This window comes from Phyllobates terribilis, unplaced genomic scaffold (genome assembly GCF_046119375.1).
Source record: "Phyllobates terribilis strain yellow unplaced genomic scaffold, ASM4611937v1 Scaffold_4__5_contigs__length_816908805, whole genome shotgun sequence".
Lineage (NCBI taxonomy): Eukaryota > Metazoa > Chordata > Amphibia > Anura > Dendrobatidae > Phyllobates > Phyllobates terribilis.
Window position 1 is genome coordinate 530,894,369 of NW_027362764.1, and position 22,693 is coordinate 530,917,061.

The 22,693-nt window shown below is 44.6% G+C and overlaps 1 protein-coding gene across 4 annotated transcripts in view; it reads right to left on the bottom strand.

The window, feature by feature from the left end:
• The window catches only part of ZNF236 (zinc finger protein 236), a 183,580-nt gene that overhangs the window by 78,980 nt on the left and 81,907 nt on the right, over positions 1–22,693 (bottom strand). For all 4 annotated transcript variants that reach the window (XM_073678924.1, XM_073678925.1, XM_073678923.1 and 1 more), the window contains exons 16-20: positions 16,439–16,540; positions 16,182–16,333; positions 13,669–13,772; positions 13,311–13,462; positions 7,960–8,178 (exon numbers count right to left, since the gene is read on the bottom strand). In XM_073678924.1, coding sequence (XP_073535025.1) covers positions 7,960–8,178; positions 13,311–13,462; positions 13,669–13,772; positions 16,182–16,333; positions 16,439–16,540 — 729 coding nt within the window. The remainder of the gene's footprint in view (positions 1–7,959; positions 8,179–13,310; positions 13,463–13,668; positions 13,773–16,181; positions 16,334–16,438; positions 16,541–22,693) is intronic.

Sequence of the window (22,693 nt, forward strand, 5' to 3'; positions counted from 1 at the left end):
GCCTATTGCTGTCTGTCACCTGGTATATAGCTCAGCTGCTCCCATCTATCCCTGCCTGAGCATAGTGTTTCATTCAGTGTGTGCTTGCTCTCTGAAGGTGCCAGGTCCCGTTCTTTGTCTCCTGCTTTGCGGTATCAGTTCCCGTGTCTGAACTGAGTCCTGTCTATTTCTCCTGCTTTGCGGTATCAGTTCCCGTGTCTGAACTGAGTCCTGTCTATGTCTCCTGCCTTGCGGTATCAGTTCCCGTGTCTGAGCTGAGTCCTGTCTATGTCTCCTGCCTTGCAGTATCAGTTCCCGTGTCTGAACTGAGTCCTTTCTGTGTTCTCTTGTCTGCCTATCCTGGAGGCTGTATTTCCAGGCCTGTCTGAACTCGCTCCTAGCCTGTTCCTCCCGCCTTCTAGGGGCCAATTACCTAGACCTGTTCCTGTATCTTGTCTGTCCTGTCTGAACACGCTCCTTGCCTGTTCGTCCCGCCTCTCTGGGGGCCGTATTCCCAGACCCGCTCCTGTATCCCGCTGCAGTGTCGGTCTCCTCCGTACACTCAGTTCCAGTCTGAACTCTTTCCTATCCTTTACCTGTTTTGCCTCTATGTCCGTTCCCTTCCTTTTTCTGCAGAGTCTGAACTCGTACCTAACTCCTGCTTGTTGTCTCTGTACTCCCGTTTGTGAGTTTGTGGTCCACTCGCTACTTCACTGCAAGTATCCTGTGGGTATCTGGCTCTGCCTTTCTCTTCCTGTCTGTTCCGTGTGAACAGAGCCCTGTCCCCCCTGCTCTGCCTTGCTTACCGCTCCGGCGGTTCTAGCCTGCTCTGACTCCTTTGCTCACCGCTCCGGCGGTTCTAGCCTGCTCTGACTCCTTTGCTCACCGCTCCGGCGGTTCTAGCCTGCTCTGACTCCTTTGCTCACCGCTCCGGCGGTTCTAGCCTACTCTGACTCCTTTGGTCACCGCTCCGGCGGTTCTAGCCTGCTCTGACTCCTTTGCTCACCGCTCCGGCGGTTCTAGCCTGCTCTGACTCCTTTGCTCACCGCTCCGGCGGTTCTAGCCTACTCTGACTCCTTTGCTCACCGCTCCGGCGGTTCTAGCCTGCTCTGACTCCTTTGCTCACCGCTCCGGCGGTTCTAGCCTGCTCTGACTCCTTTGCTCACCGCTCCGGCGGTTCTAGCCTGCTCTGACTCCTTTGCTCGCCGCTCCGGCGGTTCTAGCCTGCTCTGACTCCTTTGCTCGCCGCTCCGGCGGTTCTAGCCTGCTCTGCCTCCTTTGCTCGCCGCTCCGGCGGTTCTAGCCTGCTCTGACTCCTTTGCTCGCCGCTCCGGCGGTTCTAGCCTGCTCTGACTCTTGTTCGCTGCTCCGGCAGTCTCGCTCCGCTCTTATCCTTTTGCTCACTGCTCCGGCAGTCTTGCTCCACTCTTGCTCACCGCTCCTGGCGGCCTTGTCCTGCTCTACTCTTGCTCACCGCTCCAGGCGGCCTTGTCCTGCCCTGTTCTCGCTCACCTCTCTGGGCGGCCTCACTCTGCTGTGTTTGTCCGCCACATCTGTGGTTCTGTTCCTGAGTCCCAGTGTGTACTGGGTCCTATCCCGCCAGTGTCCCTACCTGCTAGTGCCTCCCTGTCTGCACTCTAGCTGTGCTTGCCTGTACCCCTCTGCCTGTATTGTTCCTGAGTCCCAGTGTGTACTGGGTCCTATCCTGCCTGTGTTCCTACCTGCTAGTGCCTCCCTGTCTGCACTCTAGCTGTGCTTGCCTGTACCCCCCTGCCTGCATACCCGCCTGCCTGCATACCAGTCGTGCCTGCCTATACCCACCAGTCTGTGTGCCAGCCTACCAGTCTGTTCCTGTATTCCCCTGTGTGGGTCAACAGCCGTGTCCGGGGTCTGTCCTGGAGTAGCACCTGGTCCCTCTGCTCGGTTCCTCCTTGGTGCACTGGCGTCGTATGCCGTCGTGCGACCCTGGTCGGATCGGGTGAATACCTAGTTACGCCCCTCCAGGCCTTCACTCTCCGGCACGGTCCAGTGGAATCACTACAAGTACACGCCGCTCAGCCCGGGCGTGTGCATTACAGCATGCTCAGGCCATGGTTCCCGTTGAGCCCCACGGCCTTCGCTCTCTGAGAAGTTTTCCAGCGAATACATGCATTAAAATAAATGAATAAATTTTTTTTTTCCTTAGCCGAGTTCCAGGCGAATTACGCACCGTCCAGATGGATCTATCAGCTCTCGTTCCTGCGGTTCTGCTACGTTACTATGGGGATCCAAGACAGTGTCGTGCATTTGTGGAGCAATGCATGCTACACTTTAAGGCCTACCCTCTCTATTTTCCTTCCGATTGGGCTAAAGTGGCCTATATGATTGACTACCTAGCGGGTGATGCCTTGAAATGGGTCACCCCCCTATGGGAAGCATGGGATCCTGTCGTCCTTGACCTGCAGGCCTTCCTGGTGGCCTTTCGTATGGTCTTCGAGGACCCTAACCCTGAAGCCCCTGCTGAAGCTTCACTTCCCAATATCCCGGAGCAGCCCCGACGGGTAATGTGTGTGGGTAGCGCAATAGTCCTCCAGCCTAATGAGACTACTGCCCACCCAGAATCCTCACAGGGTGACTACGCTTTCCGGAATACTTCTCCCAACCTCAAGAGGCAGTCCAGACGTGCTAGACGTAGAGGCAAGCCGTCACGTCAGGGTCTGTCCTCCCTGAGACCTCCTGACCCCAACCTTGAAGTCCCTACTGAAGCTTCATCTCCCTGTATCCCGGAGAAGCCCCAACGGGTAATGTGCGTGGGTAGTGCACCAGTTCTCCTGCCCGAAGAGACTTCTGCCCATCCAGACTCCACACAGGAGAACTTCCTGCACCCGGCATCAGATGCTTCACCCACTTTAACTGGTGTGCATGTCCAAGGATGCTCCAAAGCTGTGGTTATCTCAGAGTCTGTGCACCTCTACTACCTGGTGGAGGACCCCCTGTTGCCTCCTGAATCCTCCGGGATACCACTCGATGACAAATGGAGAGAGACTTCTCTACACCCGGTACTCGATACTTTGTCCGCTTCGTCCTGTGAGCCTGACAATGGGTACCCCAAAGTGGTAGTTACCCCCGAGTCTCTACACCCCTCCGACCAGGCGGAGGACCTCCAGTTGTCTCCTGAACCCTTCGGGGTGCTACCTGGTAGCGAAAGGACAGAGACTCTCCTATACTCTGTACCTGATACCTCGCTCGCTTCGTCCACCGAGTCCAACCTAGTGTACTCCGAAGCAGTGGTTACTCCCGAGTCTCTACACCCCTCCGACCAGGCGGAGGACCTCCAGTTGTCTCCAGAACCCTTCTGGGTGCCACCTGGTGGTGAATGGACAGAGACTTTTCTATACTCGGTACCCGATACCTCGCCTGCTTCGTCCAGTGAGTCCGACCTAGTGTACTCTGAAGCAGATGTTTTCTCTGAGCCTCTGCACTCTTCTGACCCGGCGGAGGACCTCCAGTTGTTTCCTGAATCCTCCGGGGTACCACCAGATAACAAAGAGACAGTGACTTTTCCTCATTATGTACCTGATAACCCGTCTATTTCTTCCTGTGAGCTTGACAAGATGTACCTGGAAGCAGAGATTACCCCCAAGTCTCTGTCCCCCTCCAACCCGGTGAAGGACTTCCAGTTGTCTCCTGTACCCTCTGGGGTGCCACCTGAAAATATGTGGAGAGAGACTTCCTTGTGTGCTGTTCCTGGTACTCCACCCGTTTCGTCTGTTGCTGAGGATGGCTGGATAGGAGGTAGCATCCTAGCTAACCAGATGAGATCAGTTTTTCCTGTGGACAGTGGAAGTGATCTCCTTGAAGTGAACGACTGGTCCTCGAATTCCCTGCGGAAGATTCTGGCAGGCCTGAAGAAGAGGGGGCGTAAGGGGGGGGGTACTGTAACATACCTGGCGGCGTTCTTGCATGGTGGTCCATCTCCCACTGTGCAAGAGCGCGCACTTGATCTCCAGTCCAGAATGTCTCTGTGGCTTCCCTCCATGCTGTCTGTTTGTGTCTGTTTCTGCTGCTTAAGGGCGGCGCCCGATCACTTCCTGCTTTTTGTACCTGCTGTGGGTCACACCCCTTGTGCGTCCTCAGCCTATTGCTGTCTGTCACCTGGTATATAGCTCAGCTGCTCCCATCTATCCCTGCCTGAGCATAGTGTTTCATTCAGTGTGTGCTTGCTCTCTGAAGGTGCCAGGTCCCGTTCTTTGTCTCCTGCTTTGCGGTATCAGTTCCCGTGTCTGAACTGAGTCCTGTCTATTTCTCCTGCTTTGCGGTATCTGTTCCCGTGTCTGAGCTGAGTCCTGTCTATGTCTCCTGCCTTGCGGTATCAGTTCCAGTGTCTGAACTGAGTCCTGTCTATGTCTCCTGCCTTGCGGTATCAGTTCCCGTGTCTGAACTGAGTCCTGTCTATGTCTCCTGCCTTGCGGTATCAGTTCCCGTGTCTGAACTGAGTCCTTTCTGTGTTCTCTTGTCTGCCTATCCTGGAGGCTGTATTTCCAGGCCTGTCTGAACTCGCTCCTAGCCTGTTCCTCCTGCCTTCTAGGGGCCGATTACCTAGACCTGTTCCTGTATCTTGTCTGTCCTGTCTGAACACGCTCCTTGCCTGTTCGTCCCGCCTCTCTGGGGGCCGTATTCCCAGACCCGCTCCTGTATCCCGCTGCAGTGTCGGTCTCCTCCGTACACTCAGTTCCAGTCTGAACTCTTTCCTATCCTTTACCTGTTTTGCCTCTATGTCCGTTCCCTTCCTTTTTCTGCAGAGTCTGAACTCGTACCTAACTCCTGCTTGTTGTCTCTGTACTCCCGTTTGTGAGTTTGTGGTCCACTCGCTACTTCACTGCAAGTATCCTGTGGGTATCTGGCTCTGCCTTTCTCTTCCTGTCTGTTCCGTGTGAACAGAGCCCTGTCCCCCCTGCTCTGCCTTGCTTACCGCTCCGGCGGTTCTAGCCTGCTCCTACTCCTTTGTTCACCGCTCCGGCGGTTCTAGCCTGCTCTGACTCCTTTGCTCACCGCTCCGGCGGTTCTAGCCTGCTCTGACTCCTTTGCTCACCGCTCCGGCGGTTCTAGCCTGCTCTGACTCCTTTGCTCACCGCTCCGGCGGTTCTAGCCTGCTCTGACTCCTTTGCTCACCGCTCCGGCGGTTCTAGCCTGCTCTGACTCCTTTGCTCGCCGCTCCGGCGGTTCTAGCCTGCTCTGACTCCTTTGCTCGCTGCTCCGGAAGCCTTGCTCCGCTCTTTTCCTTTTGCTCGCTGCTCCGGCAGTCTCGCTCCGCTCTTATCCTTTTGCTCACTGCTCCGGCAGTCTTGCTCCACTCTTGCTCACCGCTCCAGGCGGCCTCGTCCTGCTTTACTCTTGCTCACTGCTCCGGCAGTCTCGCTCAGCTCTGACCCTTTGTTCACCGCTCCTGGCGGCCTTGTCCTGCTCTACTCTTGCTCACCGCTCCAGACGGCCTTGTCCTGCCCTGTTCTCGCTCACCTCTCTGGGCGGCCTCACTCTGCTGTGTTTGTCCGCCACATCTGTGGTTCTGTTCCTGAGTCCCAGTGTGTACTGGGTCCTATCCCGCCAGTGTCCCTACCTGCTAGTGCCTCCCTGTCTGCACTCTAGCTGTGCTTGCCTGTACCCCTCTGCCTGTATTGTTCCTGAGTCCCAGTGTGTACTGGGTCCTATCCCGCCTGTGTTCCTACCTGCTAGTGCCTCCCTGTCTGCACTCTAGCTGTGCTTGCCTGTACCCCCCTGCCTGCATACCAGTCGTGCCTGCCTATACCCACCAGTCTGTGTGCCAGCCTACCAGTCTGTTCCTGTATTCCCCTGTGTGGGTCAACAGCCGTGTCCGGGGTCTGTCCTGGAGTAGCACCTGGTCCCTCTGCTCGGTTCCTCCTTGGTGCACTGGCGTCGTATGCCGTCGTGCGACCCTGGTCGGATCGGGTGAATACCTAGTTACGCCCCTCCAGGCATTCACTCTCCGGCACGGTCCAGTGGAATCACTACAATCACACGCACACGCCGCTCAGCCCGGGCGTGTGCATTACACAAGGTAGTTATACTGCACCAGCAAGTTCTCTCCCAGGCAAAGATTTCAAAGCAAACTGGCGAATTCAAGATGAGCTGTTCAAGCTCTATTAAAGAAGAACCAAGTAATGGGTATTATTAAGGATCGTGTAGACACAGTGGTCAGCCAAGGAAACTTGGTGCAGAAGATCAAAGATGCAACATGCTTACTTCCTTTCAAAATTGGATGATGTCCAAGAGTGGCATCAGCTCAGAACTGGTAGAAACCAGTGGGACCCAATTACACCCATCTACTGTTTGGAGAAGTCTAGCCAGAGGTGGTTTTCCTTTTAAAAATTGCAACCAAAAAGCCATACTTTTCACACAGAAAGAAGGCCAAGTGACTCAACTATGCATGAAAACATAGGGACTAGGGTGCATAAAAATGGCAGCAGGTGTTCTGAACCGATGAGGCAAAATGTGAAACATTTGGCTGTAACAGAAGGCTGTTTTTTCACCGAATGACTGGAGAGAGGTACAATAATGAGTGTCTGCAGTCAACAGTGAAGCATGGTGGAGGTTCCTTGCAAGTTTAGAACTGCATTTTAGCAAAGGGAGTTGGAGATTTGGTCAAGCTTAATGGTGTCCACAATGTTGAAAAATACAGGGAGATACTTATTTATCATGCAAAACCATCAGGGTGGCATCTAATTGGCTCAAAAATGTATTCTGCAGTAGAACAACAATTCCAAACAAAACAGTCATTTAAAACTTTTTTCATCTTAAAGTACGAGTACTGGAAATAATGATATGGACCCCACAAAACCACGATCTCAACATTATCCAGTCTGTCTAGGATTGCATAAAGAGAGAAGGATTTGCACAAGCCTACATCCACAGAAGATTTAAACAACCAAACAAAGCCATAGCGTATATAAGCCCAAAATGGGAGGGCCACTACTCTACACTGGGTAGTGAAATCTGCCCTAAAGCTGTCAAGGAAATTATTCAATAAACGGAGAACACGACAGCATTATCAGTGAAAATATAAAAATACCTTTTTAATAATAAATGTTGAATAAAATGTAAGTATATGCAAGGACAACAGAGAGCAGGCAAGCAAAAAGCACATATAATTGTAGTCATAGATGCAAATCTGTACCTGGGAGAGTATACTGGGGGTTCGTTCTATATAATGTGATATCTCCCACCACCCCACTGCTCCCCATTAGTGCCTTTTCTGTAAATACATGAATAATGAGTCACTGTATTTGCTACATTACATTTATGAAGCATACATGGCAGATTAGACTGTATATTTTGGCCAAAGGGAGTAGTGCAATATTATTTTGGGTCTCACTGGGTTTTATAGGTCTGGTGCACAATAACTCCTACTGCCTCTTATTATTATCCCCAACATTATATATATCGAACCCCAGTATACTCACCCAGGTACAGCTTTACATCTATGACTAGAATTATACGTGCTTTTTGCTTACCTCCTCTCTGTTGTCCTTGCATATACTTACCTTTTAATGATAAATGTTGAATAAAATGTATTTTTATATTTTCACTGATAATGCTGTCGTGTTCTCCGTTTATTCAATCCACAGAAGATTTGTGGTTAGTTCTCCAAGATGTTTGGAACCACATCCCTGTCAAGTTCCTTCAAAAACTGTGTGAAAGTGTAGCTAGATGAAATGATGCTTTGATACTATTTTGAAGGCAAAGGTTGATCACACCAAATACTGATTTTATATATATTTCTCTTTTCTTCATTCATCTTCCATTTTGTTAACTGCTAAAAATAAACTATTAACACTTCTATTTTTCAAAGAATTTTAACTTTTTACTTTTGAAAGCATTTTTACTACACCAGTCTAAAACTTTGGCTCAGAACTGTATACATGTATATATTACCTATATACACACACAAGCTTTTTCAATTGGTCAGCCTATACAGAGGCTTACCTTCCTCTCTTGTGCTCCCCTCATTTTCTGACATATGACTTGGAGAAACAGTCTGGTGCTTCTTCATATGCTTTTTACAGTGCACAGTCGTTCTGAACGTCTCATCACAGAAAGGGCACTTGTAGGGCTTCATGCTTATATGGGTGGACATATGCCTGGTCAGACTGCCATTTGTAGTGAAGGAAGCATTACAGATAGTGCAGCTATAAGCTTTAACCCCTGAAACAAGAGAAACAACATCTAGTCAATGGTCTTAAAGGGACCTATGTTACATATTCGATTCTATGCAAATATCGTTATTATACAGTTGCTATATTTACTCTGAAAATGTAGTTCCCCGTCATAAATAAGGATTTTTGAAAGCTTTTGTAGCGATCTAAAATTTTGCACTAGAATCCTTATTTCAATGATGCTCCAGTCTGATGTCCTCTGTTCTGCTATTGCTGCCTTCATCTGTTATCGGTGTCCTGTCTTCTTCCCAAAAAGGGCCGCCACAGAGACATAGGAAGCCCTGTGAAAAGTCTGAAACATACATTCTCTGCTTTTCTCAGCGATAAGTGGTCATCAGCACGGGTCCATCTCACATCAATAGAAGAGCAGGGAAGGAGCGTTTTCAGACTTTTCCTCAGTGTTCCTCAACCTTCTGTAGATCCTTCATACTCACATATGCTCGGTTTCACTGCATATGCATGTGTTCTCAATAAGAAAGGAAAGAACATCCACCAGTCTCCTCTGGCCAAGGATTATCTTGATTACCTAAATAATAAAGCCCCTAACATCTGCCATCAGAGTTAAGAAAGCCAGTGACAGATTAGATCATCATTTGGTCAAAATTGGCATATTCAGCTAATATACAACCCCTGGCAAAAATTATGGAATCACCAGGCTCGGAGGATGTTCATTCAGTTGTTTAGTTTTGTGACATGTCTGGGATCTGCTTTTTTTCAACAACATTAAAGTAATTTCAAATGGCATCTTTAGGGCTTTAAGAAACACTAAAAGAAATCAAGATTAAAAATGTGGTACTCAGTAAGGGTAATTTTTTTCAGACCAAGCCGAGGGAAAAAATTATGGAATCACCCTGTAAATTTTCATTTCCAAAACTAACACCTGCATCAAATTAGATCTGCTCGTTAGTCTGCATCTAAAAAGGAGTGATCACACCTTGGAGAGTTGTTGCACCAAGTGGACTGACACGAATCATGGCTCCAACACGAGAGATGTCAATTGAAACAAAGGAGAGGATTAACAAACTCTTAAAAGAAGGTAAATCATCAAGCAATGTTGCAAAAGATGTTGGTAGTTCACAGTCAGCTGTGTCTAAAATCTGGACCAAATACAAACAACATGGGAAGGTTGTTAAAGGCAAACATACTGGTAGACCAAGGAAGACATCAAAGCGTCAAGACCGGAAACTTAAAGCAATATGTCTCCAAAACAGGAATTGCACAACAAAACAAATGGGGAACGAATGGGAGGAAACCGGAGTCAATGTCTGTGACCGAACTGTAAGAAACTGCCTAAAGGAAATGGGATTTACATACAGAAAAGCTAAACATAAGCCATCATTAACACCTAAACAGAAAAAAACAAGGTTACAATGGACTAAGGAAAAGCAATCGTGGACTGTGGATGACTGGATGAAAGAAAGTCATATTCAGTGATGAATCGCGAATCTGCATTGGGCAAGGTGATGATGATGGAACTTTTGTTTGGTGCCGTTCCAATGAGATTTATAAAGATGACTGCATGAAGAGAACATGCAAATTTCCACAGTCATTGATGATATGGGCTGCATGTCAGGTAAATGCACTGGGGAGATGGTTGTCATTACATCTTCAATAAATGCCCAAGTTTACATTGATATTTTGGACAGTTTTTTTATCCCATCAATTGAAAGGATGTTTGGGGATGATGACATCATTTTTCAAGATGATAATGCATCCTGCCATAGAGCAAAAACTGTGAAAACATTCCTTGAAAGAAGACGCATAAGGTCAATGTCATGGCCTGCAAATAGTCCGGATCTCAATCCAATTGAAAATCTTTGGTGGAAGTTGAAGAAAATGGTCCATGACAAGGCTCCAACCTGTAAAGCTGATCTGGCAACAGCAATCAGAGAAAGTTGGAGCCAGATTGATGAAGAGTACTGTTTGTCACTCATTAAGTCCATGCCTCAGAGACTGCAAGCTGTTATTAAAGCCAGAGGTGGTGCAGCAAAATACTAGTGATGTATTGGAGTGTTCTTTTGTGTGTTTGTTTTTCATGATTTCATAATTTTTTCCTCAGAATTGAGTGATTCCATATTTTTTTTCCCTCGGCTTGGTCTGAAAAAAATTACCCTTACTGAGTACCACATTTTTAATCTTGATTTCCTTTAGTGTTTCATAAAGCCCTAAAGTTGCCATTTGAAATGACTTTAGTTTTGTGCCATGTCTGTGATCTGCTTTTTTTCAACAACATTAAACAACTGAATGAACATCCTCCGAGCCCGGTGATTCCATAATTTTTGCCAGGGGTTGTACATGAAATGTATGTGACCTTTCTTACGGAGTCTCTGATTCATCTTAAAGGCAATCTGTCAGCAGGATCTTACTCTCCAAAAATATTTACATGTGCATGTAGTCCAGCAATACCTTCAAACAGCCAGCTTGATCTTTTACTTAGAAATAGGCATTTGAACTGCTATGCAAATGAGGCTGTAGATCTGAAATCTCTGTCACTCCAGCTCTATTCCCCGTCCAGTGCCGCCTCCCCCTGCTTGTCTGACAGCTCCTTTACCTGAAGTCACAAAGAATAGAGGCTGTCCGTCAAGTAGGAGGAGGGGGCACTCGGTGGGGAAGAGAACTGGAGTGACTGGGGCTTCAGATCTTCCAAAGCCCTTCATTTCCATATCACTACAAACACTGATTAATCAGTAATGGAGGAACAAACTGGCCATGTAAACGGATTTCTGGACTTGTCTTTGAAAGCGCTACATGTGAATATAACAGTTTCTGTGGTGAAATCCTGCTGACAGATTGCCTTTAATTACAGTAACTGACTACTAAGCTGTCGCCCTTCTACAATTTATCCAAAATACACAAATCAGACTCTTTTCCTGTTCGCTACAGCAATGTCTTTACTCTGTACCAGTCTCAGCACTGGTTTTCCAATCACTTCAGAATTTAATTTAAACATACTACACTCACAAAGCTTCTCATAGCGTTGCACCTCCCTATATCTTCTTTCTCATTTTTACCACCCCACCTGTGTTCCATTTTCTGCCAACTATCCAACCCTCCTTTACAATCAAAACTTCCTACTTCAATATCCAAGACTTCTTGTGCTGCACCAATTCTCTGGAATGTGCTAACCTAGACAATCAGAATCATTCCAGACCGCCAGTTAAGCTTGCCCTAAAAATACCATTTTTGTTAGACCTTTCACACTTCATAAATTGAATCCTATTCTTTTGTTTATTAGTTTGTTACTTTATAATATTCAGCAGTTTTCATAAACGTACAGTACAGACCAAAAGTTGGACACACCTTCTCATTTAAAGATTTTTCTGTATTTTAATGACTTTGAAAATTGTACATTCACACTGAAGGCATCAAAACTATGAATTAACACATGTGGAATTATATACTTAACAAAAAAGTGTGAAACAACTGAAAATATGTCTTATATTCTAGGTTCTTCAAAGTAGCCACCTTTTGCTTTGATGACTGCTTTGCACACTCTTGGCATTCTCTTGATGAGCTTCAAGAGGTAGTCACCGGAAATGGTTTTCACTTCACAGGTGTGCCCTGTCAGGTTTAATAAGTGGGATTTCTTGCCTTATAAATGGGGTTGGGACCATCAGTTGTGTTGTGCAGAAGTCAGGTGGATACACAGCTGATAGTTCTACTGAATAGACTGTTAGAATTTGTATTATGGCAAGAAAAAAGCAGCTAAGTAAAGAAAAACGAGTGGCCATCATTACTTTAAGAAATGAAGGTCAGTCAGTGTGAAAAATTGGGCAAACTTTGAAAGTGTCCCCAAGTGCAGTTGCAAAAACCATCAAGCGCTACAAAGAAACTGGCTAACATGAGCACCGCCCCAGGAAAGGAAGACCAAGAGTCACCTCTGCTTCTGAGGATAATTTTATCCGAGTCACCAACCTCAGAAATCGCAGGTTAACAGCAGCTCAGATTAGAGACCATGTCAATGCCACACAGAGTTCTAGCAGCAGACACATCTCTACAACAACTGTTAAGAGGAGACTTTGTGCAGCAGGCCTTCATGGTCAAATAGCTGCTAGGAAACCACTGCTAAGGACAGGCAACAAGCAGAAGAGACTTGTTTGGGCTATAGAACACAAGGAATGGTCATTAGACCAGTGGACATCTGTGTTTTGGTCTGATGAGTCCAAATTTGAGATCTTTGGTTCCAACCACCGTGTCTTTGTGCGACGCAGAAAAGGTGAACGGATGGACTCTACATGCCTGGTTCCCACCATGAAGCATGGAGGAGGAGGTGTGATGGTGCTTTGCTGGTGACACTGTTGGGGATTTATTCAAAATTGAAGGCATACTGAACCAGCATGGCTACCACAGCATCTTGCAGCGGCATGCTATTCCGCCCGGTTTGCGTTTAGTTGGACCATCATTTATTTTTCAACAGGACAAAGACCCCAAACACACCTCCAGGCTGTGTAAGGGCTATATGACCAAGAAGGAGAGTGATGGGGTGCTACGCCAGATGACCTGGCCTCCACAGTCACCAGACTTGAACCCAATCGAGATGGTTTGGGGTGAGCTGGACCGCAGAGTGAAGGCAAGAGGGCCAGCAAGTGCTAAGCATCTCTGGGAACTCCTTCAAGATTGTTGGAAGACCATTTCCGGTGACTACCTCTTGAAGCTCATCAAGAGAATGCTAAGAGTGTGCAAAGCAGTCATCAAAGCAAAAGGTGGCTACTTTGAAGAACCTAGAATATAAGACATATTTTCAGTTGTTTCACACTTTTTTGTTAACTATATAATTCCACATGTGTTAATTCATAGTTTTGATGCCTTCAGTGTGAATGTACAATTTTCAAAGTCATGAAAATACAGAAAAATCTTTAAATGAGAAGGTGTGTCCAAACTTTTGGTCTGTACTGTACCTTCTGAAATATAAAGGCACTGTGGAAAATGCAGCTGGATTCATATTTTGCCAAAGGTGCATGTAAACTAGTCAGCATTCAATCTGACACTATATAGCATAATGAATCGGAGAAGGCCTCCGGATCAATCAGCATTTTAAAGAAAACACATTTCCAAAACCTTGGTGGATGCAGAGTGTAAATTAAGTTCTGGAAGCATCAGTACATAGGCAGAACACTTTACCTGTATGAGTCTTTTCATGTGATTTAAGTACTCCAGATGAAACAAAACCACGGCCACATATAGAGCACTTATATGGCCTTTCTCCAGTGTGTGATCGAACGTGTTGCTTTAAATGACTGGACTTCTTGAAACCTTTATTACAGTACTCACATCTGTATTAGAAAAGCATGTATTGTAAAGGTTTGCAGCTGCATTATAGCCTTCTCAATAGAATACAGCAATTATTTATATATATATATATATATATATATATATATATATATATATATATATATATATATATATATATATATATATATATATATATATATATATATCTATCACATGCATAAATACAACATCTTTATATATTACTGGCCTGTAGGCACGTCTGCTCTGGTCCTCTGTAGACTCCAGAAATTGAGTTTGCTGAGTCTGAAGTTCAATTTCTTCCTGTGTGTCCTCCTGAATTAAGCGGGCAGTCTGAAAACCAGAAGAGACAAGTAGGTACTTGTACTCAGTGAATGGCTTTCAAGTCTGATCCTTACATTTGTAAGGTACCATAGGGGTGAGTGCCAATGGGTACACCGTATGAAAGACCAGCAAAACATTTAAAGCCTACAAACCAAATGCCCTCATGTAAGAAGTAATACTGCTATCTACATAACAAAGCAGAGCGAGAACACTGGAAACAATGGAAAACTGAAGTTCTGTTGAAAAGTTTTAGAAGAGAAAAATAAATGCCTTCAAGTATTAGGCAGTACAGGCATACTGGTGACTCAATGTCAGCAACACAATGGGGAGAAATGTTAATGCACTTTAAGATGACAGCAACGATTTTATACAATGTAACATACAGTACTTGTACCATAAAGAAAAAAGGATTAGCTTGTCAGCATGTAGCTCAGGGTCAGCAGAGACCATCTGAATGAAGCAGACGTGGATTCTTCACACCTCCATTATTCATTGTCTATGGGACCAGCTGTTAGGACCCCCAGAGATCGGCTATCAATAAGTGAATAATGTACAAACCTTTTAATGAGCATCTGTTGCCAGGTTTTTGCCATCTAATCTGAAAATAGGATTATATAGAGACAGGGACCATGATTTCAATGATTCATCACTTACTGGACTGCTTGCTGTAATTTTGATGAAATCGCTATTTTATCAGCAGGATATTTATCACTAGAGGACTAGGGAACCTGCTGCCATATAGTCCTTCATATGCATGAGCTCTATATTATCCAGCCCCTACCACTGATTGACAGCTTTCTGTGAACACTGTGCATAGGCAGAAAGCTGCAAATCAGTCATCTGATCGGGGTTATACAGAGCTCAACATTCGGAGAGCTGCTAGATACATTGATGTTATCAAAACTGTAGCGAGCAGCCCAGTAAGTGACATATTGCTGGAATATGGGTCTCTGCCCCTTTATCACACTGCTCTCAGATGGGGTGGCAAAAACCCGATGACAGATTCCCTTTAAGAATTGTGTTACTATTTTGTTCTACATGTTGTTTCCACATTTTTATTTCTACGGTCAAAATTTCCCTGATACAGATCTGTAATAAGAATAGAATATGTTTGACTTACATATACCACATACATATGCTTTATCGGTTTCTTATTTTTTTTTTAAGACTCTATTTACTTCTATGAGAAGAATACATCTAATGCACATGTGATCTTTGAAAATACAAGGTGAAGATTCTTGTCTGTCTGATACAGTCCTGGTGGAAATATTTAGTACCTAGACACCTGATCAGTTTTTAGCATGCATAATATGGGTTTACAGGAACATATTTTCATTCCATATGTGTCCGCAAAGGACTGCACATGGATTAATGTTAGCCTATCAATATGGGTGATTTTCCACATGCACCTCAAGTCTGCGAGGGTAAAAAGATCACAGCATGAACAAGTGTGTACTGATTTACAGGCCAAACTAGTGCATGTAAATAGTAGACAACCAGTGCACCAGTCCGCTGTGCAGACGGGCACCGGGAACTACTCAGATTTGCAATTTATGGATGTGGCTGGTCCGCAAATGTCAAGCAAGGTGTACAAAAGACTAAGTGCAACATGAATGGCAGGGGGAAAAGGCGGCCCAGAATCTAGGGAATGGGGGTAGTGGAGACCTCCTAGGCTGACCTATATCACCCTGTCTCCCCTAACATCCCTATATTGGTTCCGCACCATTCGCCACACAGGAACCTCGCCCTGTCTTTCCCTGGCGTTTGGCCCTGGCTAGGGAAGGGAGGGGATAAGTGCTAGTCGATCCCCACTGACAACTAAAGACAACAAGGGGAAACAAACAAGGGAAGATAGCTTAGATTTAGTCAACTTCAGAGAGATGAACACAAGTCCTCTGATCACCAGAGAGGATGAAGTACTGCAGTAGCTCCAAGCCTTCACAAGGGGTCATCGTAGTATCGCCGGCACCTCCCTCTAGCAAACAGCAGGTATTTATACACCCAGTCCAGGGTGTTAATTAGCAAGAGCAAGGTAGCTACTGGGTCCTAGAGAGACAACTTCTAAGAAGGTGTCTGTAATGCCAAATGAAGAGAGCTCCTGAAACCAACTGCAGGATTACTGTCACTTCTGACACACCCATGACAGCAAATTTCCATGCTCGGCCCTGTGGGGATGAGGAAAGTTTTTAATTTGATTAAGAGTGAGGACAGGATAGGTGACCAGGTGACAAATACACGAGACCACTGGAGCCAACATGGAAGGCCTTGGGTGTTGTCAGACAGCTACTTCCTGTCACAGAAACTAACAGCATCAGAGGTTAGGGCACAAACAGTGGGATAACTGGTATCATTTCTAGTGACATAAGATAAGTTAGCAGAACTTAAAGTGATAAGCAATGAGCTAGTTGGTAGACTGACCACGTTAATGGCATCTGTAGTGGGCACCTCCAGAAGTGCTGGCTGCTGGTAACTCGTGGAGAGAGCCTGAGACTCTAGCGTGCTGGAATCCTGCAGCTGCTGCACAGTTGAGAACGCTGTTGGTTGGCTGAATCCATCAGTCACAGTGAAACCTAGGAAAGTACATTTTACTAACAGACATGAGAAAATCACAATCTACATTAAATGCTTATATCCAGAGCAATTGAATAATTCTTAATAATACTGTACTCCAATACCTTGAGAAAGAGCCTGCTGGTCAAATGGCTGTGGCGGCAAAACCGGAGCTTCATAATGGCCAATGTTGTCTTGTAGAGAATGATGAGAGGTAACAAATCTATCTGAAAATGTATAAAAAAGTTGAAGAGGAAAACATTAAATTTCCACTTCCTTCTTACATATCTTGGTGACAATTACAATTCACCATCTGGGGGATTTATAGACTGCATCATTTTCACCCTTCAAGTCAGTACTATTATGTCAATACCAAGCTTAGAAATGGTTGTTTTTTTGCTTAAAAACAAATCAGAACTTTGTAAGAGAAAAATTAGTTTGTATCAACATTTTTTTGACACCCATAATTTGTTTTACTTTTCCACTGATTGAGCTGTTTAAGGTCTTTTTTTGCCTGCCGAGCTGCAGTTTTTTTATACCCTTTTGGGGTGCATATGATGTTTTCATCGCATTTTATTGTATTTTCTGTGGGAAGCAACCAAAAACTGTACAACTCTGGAGTCTTGATCTTTTTCTTTAATGTACGGGTGAAATATTTTAAAGATCAGACTTTTATAGATACCAAATATGTTTATTTTTTCCATTTTTTTAACTGAGAAAAGGGATCAAATTAAACACATGCTGTGTGTTTACATAATTTATAAAAACAGTAAAAAAAAATAAATACAATTTTTAAATATAGTGCGTGTGCGTGTGTGTATGGATATATGTATAGATATCTATCTACTTACACACATATAAAAATTATTTCTTTTATGTTTTATTATTCATGCAAACTTTTTCAATCCCCCTAGGGAACTTAAAGCAGTGATCCTTTTGTCTCTTGTTCTGGTCACTTGTACAAGATTATTACAGTAAATAGTAATATTGACATTTTCCTAAACCAATATGGCAGTGACGTGAGCCTTCAGTGTGCTGCCATGGCAACTCTTTGGCAACCAGTGATCGCGTCGTGGGTGGTGCGGGATGAAGGGGATAGGCGGAGGGGTGGAAACCAGACCATTTAAATGCTAATATTAGTAACTGACATTGGCATCTAACTAGTGCAAGAAAGCAGGAGGTAAGGTCCTGCACGGCAGATATGTGCCATTGAGGTGGTTGGCCTCGGTAATGTAAAATCTGTACCTCGATTTTGGGTCCAGGATTTAGGAGCAACAAAAAGTCTGGGTGGAAAAGGCTGTTCCCATAATCCAGCTCGCGGCTTACAGGCCTAATAGCAGCTGGGTTAGCTCATCAGCGTGGCGTTTGATGAACACATTTAAGCCGCTTGATCTGATACTGCTGCTTTAGCTGGTGAGGCTGCTACATTTATTTTGTTTCATTGCGCCTGAGGACAGGACTGTTTGTGTTGTTTTGGAGCAGTAAAGTTTATGTACAATAAACTTTATGCTGTTTTGATATAAAAACCCTGTGCCAATGTGTAACCAAGCGCCTACCAGAGAGCAGAAACCCTACACTGGTTATACAGCAGTGATCAGAGCAAGCTTGGTCGCTGCTGTTTGAGACATATGCCAGCTATAAAACACCACAGTTGGTATTAGCCCAGTATGAAGCGGGCACAATTCAATTACCTGCTCCTTACATGGGCACACTGACTAATGTACAGTTAAGTCATGGTAAACCAAGGTTTTATTGCACTAATGTTGAAAAAAATATGCTTTCCTTCATAAGGAAGACAACACATCAACCAAACCAGACACTCATCTCTACTAAGTACCAATTAGGGATTTGTTTTTTTACAGACCATTATCGCTAGCCCAAATGTGTTTACCTTCAAATAAATTTAAGAAAGGGTGTTCAAGCAATGTCATCACATACAAAATACAATTATTAACTAATTTAGGAGCAATGACATCGACGCATTTACCGCGTTTCCTTGAAAATAAGAACTACATTGAAGATAAGCCCTGGCATGATTTTACAGGATTTTGGAGCAGGCTTGAAATATAAGCCATACTCCAAATGTAAGCCCTAGTTACAACAACAGGGCCGCTGTTAGGGAAGTCAAACTGGGCAATCGCCCAGGGCCCCCAGCATTTCTACTCCAAGATTAAGACTGCGTAAAGACCTTTGATGACTTCACAACCTGTGTAAGGACCTTTGATGACTTAGGAGAGCATGAGGTCTCCAAAGGTCTGTGACTGCAGGAGTCTAGAGAAACTGAACAGGAGACAGGCTGGTATGCAGGGCCAGCATCAGGGGGAAGGGAGAGAAAACTGGGCAATTTCTCAGGGCCCCCATTCTCTTAGGGGCCCCAAGCGTTTCTAATCCAAGATTGCCCTGCTTAAGGACCTTTATTGACATCACAGTCGTGACCATGAGGTCATCAAAAGTCTCTTAATTGCAGGACTCTAGAGATGAAAAGAAGACAGTGAGTGAGTGTATATATACATATATACTATATACACACACACACTGTGGCTTGCAAAAGTATTCACCCTTTTGGCTTTTTACCTATTTTGTTACATTACAACCTGTGTTTAAATATTTTTGTAATCCGATTTGTGTGTAATGCATCAGTACTAAATAGTCTAAGTTGGTGAAGTGAGAAAAGTATAGGCATAAATTAAGTTTATCGGATCAAATAACGAAAAATTGGCATGTGCATATGTTTTCACCCCTTTTGCTATGAAGCCCCTAAAAATTTCAGGTGAAAGCACTTACCTTCATAAGTCACATGCTTAGTGAAAGGAAGTCCACCTGTGTGCAATCTAAGTGTCACGTGGTCTGTCAGAATATACACACCTTTTCTGAAAGGCCACAGAGGCTGTAACACCGTTAAGCAAGAGGCACCACTAAGTAAACAACACCATGAAGACCAAGGAGATCTCCAAATAAGTCAGGGACAAAGTTCTTGAGAAGTACAAGTCAGGGTTGGGTTATAAAAAAAATATCTCAATCTCTGATGATCCTCTCGAGCACCATCAAATTCATTATCATCAAATGGAAAAAACAGGGTACCACAACAAACCTGAAGGAGAGGGCCGCCCACCAAAACTCTCAGCCCAGGCAAAGAGGGCATTCATCAAAAGAGGCAGCACAGAGACCAAAGGTAACCCTGAAGGAACTGCACAGTTCCCAAGCAGAGACTGGAGTACCTGTCTAGACGACCACAATAAGCCGTATACTCCATAAAGGTGGCCGTCATGGAAGAGTAGGCAGAAAAAAGCCCCTTTACTTACACACAAAAAGTGTAAGGCTTATTTTGAGTTTGTCAAAAGACATGTGGAAGACTCCCCCAATATATGGAGGAAGGTGCTGTGGTCAGATGAGACCAAAATTTAAATTTTTGTCCACCAAGCTAAACGCTATTTCTTGCGCCAAACCAACACAGCTCATCATCCGAAGAACACGATCCCCACAGTGAAACATGATGGTGGCAGCTGTGGGGATGCTTTTCGCAAGCAAGGACATGGAAAATTGTCTGAGTCAAGGGGAAGATGGATGGTGAAATAGGAAATACAGGGATATTCTAGAGTAAAACCTGTTTCAGCCTGTCAGTGATTTGAGAATGTGACAACGGAGATTCACCATCCAACAAGACAATGACCCAAAGCAAACTGCTAAAGCAATACTCGAGTGGTTAAAGGGGAAACGTGTAAATGTTTTGGAGAGGCCTAGTCAAAGACCAGACCTTAATTCAATTGAGAATCTGTGGTCAGACTTGAAGATTGCTGTTCACCAGAGGAAACCATCTAACTTGAAGGAGCTGGAGCAGTTTTGCCTTGTGGAATGGGCAAAAATCCCAGTGGCAAGATGTTGAAAGCTCAGAGACTTATCCAATGAGAATTGCAGCTGTAATTGCCCCAAAAGGAGGCTCTACAAAGTACTGACTTTAAGGGGGTGAATAGTTATGCACACTGAAGTTTTCAGTTATTTTGTCCTATTTGTTGTTTGTTTCACAATAAAAAGAAAACAAAATGTTCACAGTTGTAGGTATGTTCTTTATATAAACTGATGCAAACCCTCAAGAAAAACAGTAAGAGTCCAGGTTGTGAGGTAGGAAAACATGAAAAAAGCCAAGGGGGGTGAATACTTTCACAATCCACTGTATATGCACACGTCTATGTATGTGCAGTCTGGCAATATACAGTGGGTACGGAAAGTATTCAGACCCCTCTAAATTTTTCACTCTTTGTTTCAATGCAGCCATTTGGTAAATTCTAAAAAGTTCATTTTTTCCTCATTAAAGTACACTCTGCACCCCATCTTGACTGAAAAAAAACAGAAATGTAGAAATTTTTGCAAATTTATTAAAAAAGAAAAACTGAAATATCACATGGTCATAAGTATTCAGACCCTTTGCTCAGTATTGAGTAGACACACCCTTTTGAGCTAGTACAGCCATGAGTCTTCTTGGGAATGATGCAACAAGTTTTTCACACCGGGATTTGGGGATCCTCTGCCATTCTTCCTTGCAGATCCTCTCCAGTTCCGTCAGGTTGGATGGTGAACATTGGGGGACAGCCATTTTCAGGTCTCTCCAGAGATGCTCAATTGGGTTCAGGTCAGGGCTCTGGCTGGGCCAGTCAAGAATGGTCACAGAGTTGTTCTGAAGCCACACCTTTGTTATTTTAGCTGTGTGCTTAGGGTCATTGTCTTGTTGGAAGGTGTATTTGGCCGCATTCATGTTTCCTTCAATTGAAACCAGTCGTCCTGTCCCTGCAGCTGAAAAACACCCCCATAGCATGATGCTGCCACCACCATATTTCATTGTTGGCATTGTTTTGGGCAGGTGATGAGCAGTGCCTGGTTTTCTCCCTACATACCGCTTAGAATTATCACCAAAAAGTCCTATCTTCGTCTCATCAGACCAGAGAATCATATTTCTCATAGTCTGGGAGTCCTTCATGTGTTTTTTGAGCAAACTATGTGGGCTTTCATATGTCGTGCACTGAGGAGAGGCTTCCGTTGGGCCACTGCCATAAAGGCCTGACTGGGGGAGGGCTGCAGTGATAGTTGACTTTGTGGAACTTTCTCCCATCTCCCTACTGAATCTCTGGAGCTCAGCCACAGTGATCTTGGGGTTCTTCTTTACCTCTCTCACCATGGCTCTTCTCCCAAGATTGCTCAGTTTGACTGGACGGCCAGGTCTAGGAACAGTTCTGGTGATCCCACACTTCTTCCATTTAAGGATTATGGAGGGCACTGTGCTCTTAGGAACCTTGAGTAATGCAGAAATTCTTTGGTAACCTTAACCAGATCTGTGCCTTGCCACAATTCAGTCTCTGAGCTCCTTGGGCAGTTCCTTTTGAGCTCATGATTCTAATTTGGTCTGACATGCACTGTGAGCTGTGAGGTCTTATATAGACAGGTGTGTGCCTTTCCAAATCAAGTCCTATCAGTTTAATTAAACACAGCTGAACTCCAATGAAGGAGTAGAACCATCTCAAGGAGCATCACAAGGAAATGGACAGCATGTAACTTAAATATGAGTGTCTGAGCAAAGGGTCTGAATACTTATGGGCATGTGATATTTCAGTTTTTCCTTTTTAATACATTTGCTAAAATTTCTACATAAATGAACTTTTTAGAATTTACCAAATGGCTGCAATGAAACAAAGAGTGAAAAAATTAAAGGGGTCTGAATACTTTCCGTACCCACTGTACATGTGTATGTACATTTCTGCCAGAGGCACACGGCACTTATGAGATTCCTAATCTATTAAGTGGTCTGAGCCTTTTAATGAATTAGACGCATCTTACTCCAGCGGTCGATCATCAAGACTGGCCTGAACAACACCAGTCTTAATGAATCAGAGTCATTTTTCTCGGCAGCACATACCCCGGTATAAACAGGAGATGTGGTGCCGATAACCTGATATGTATTGGAACAAAATGATCTATTAGCGATCGTTCTAACCCCATTGTTCTTCATCAGCCTGTGTAAAGAGTAGATTGTTGTACATTAAATAAGATCTCAAGAAATTCATGATGGAATTGAGGGTTTGGAGAGTTATGCTGATGTTCCAGAATGTGATGACATGATTATATTTGAATAAATACTGATTTGTTGTTCAAGAATAAATGTGGATTGTTCATGGGGGAAAAAAAAAAAAAAAAAAAAAAAAGATTTCCCCTGAAAATAAGCCCTAACCAATCTTTCGGAGCAAATAATAATAGAAGACTCTGTCTTGGTTTCAGAGAAACATGGTATTCTCCCATTTGCAATTGAGACTGTTAAAAGAGAACCTGTCTGGCGATTCATGCTACCCGAACCACAGTCAGCATCAGACACAGGCTCCGTTACTATAAATATT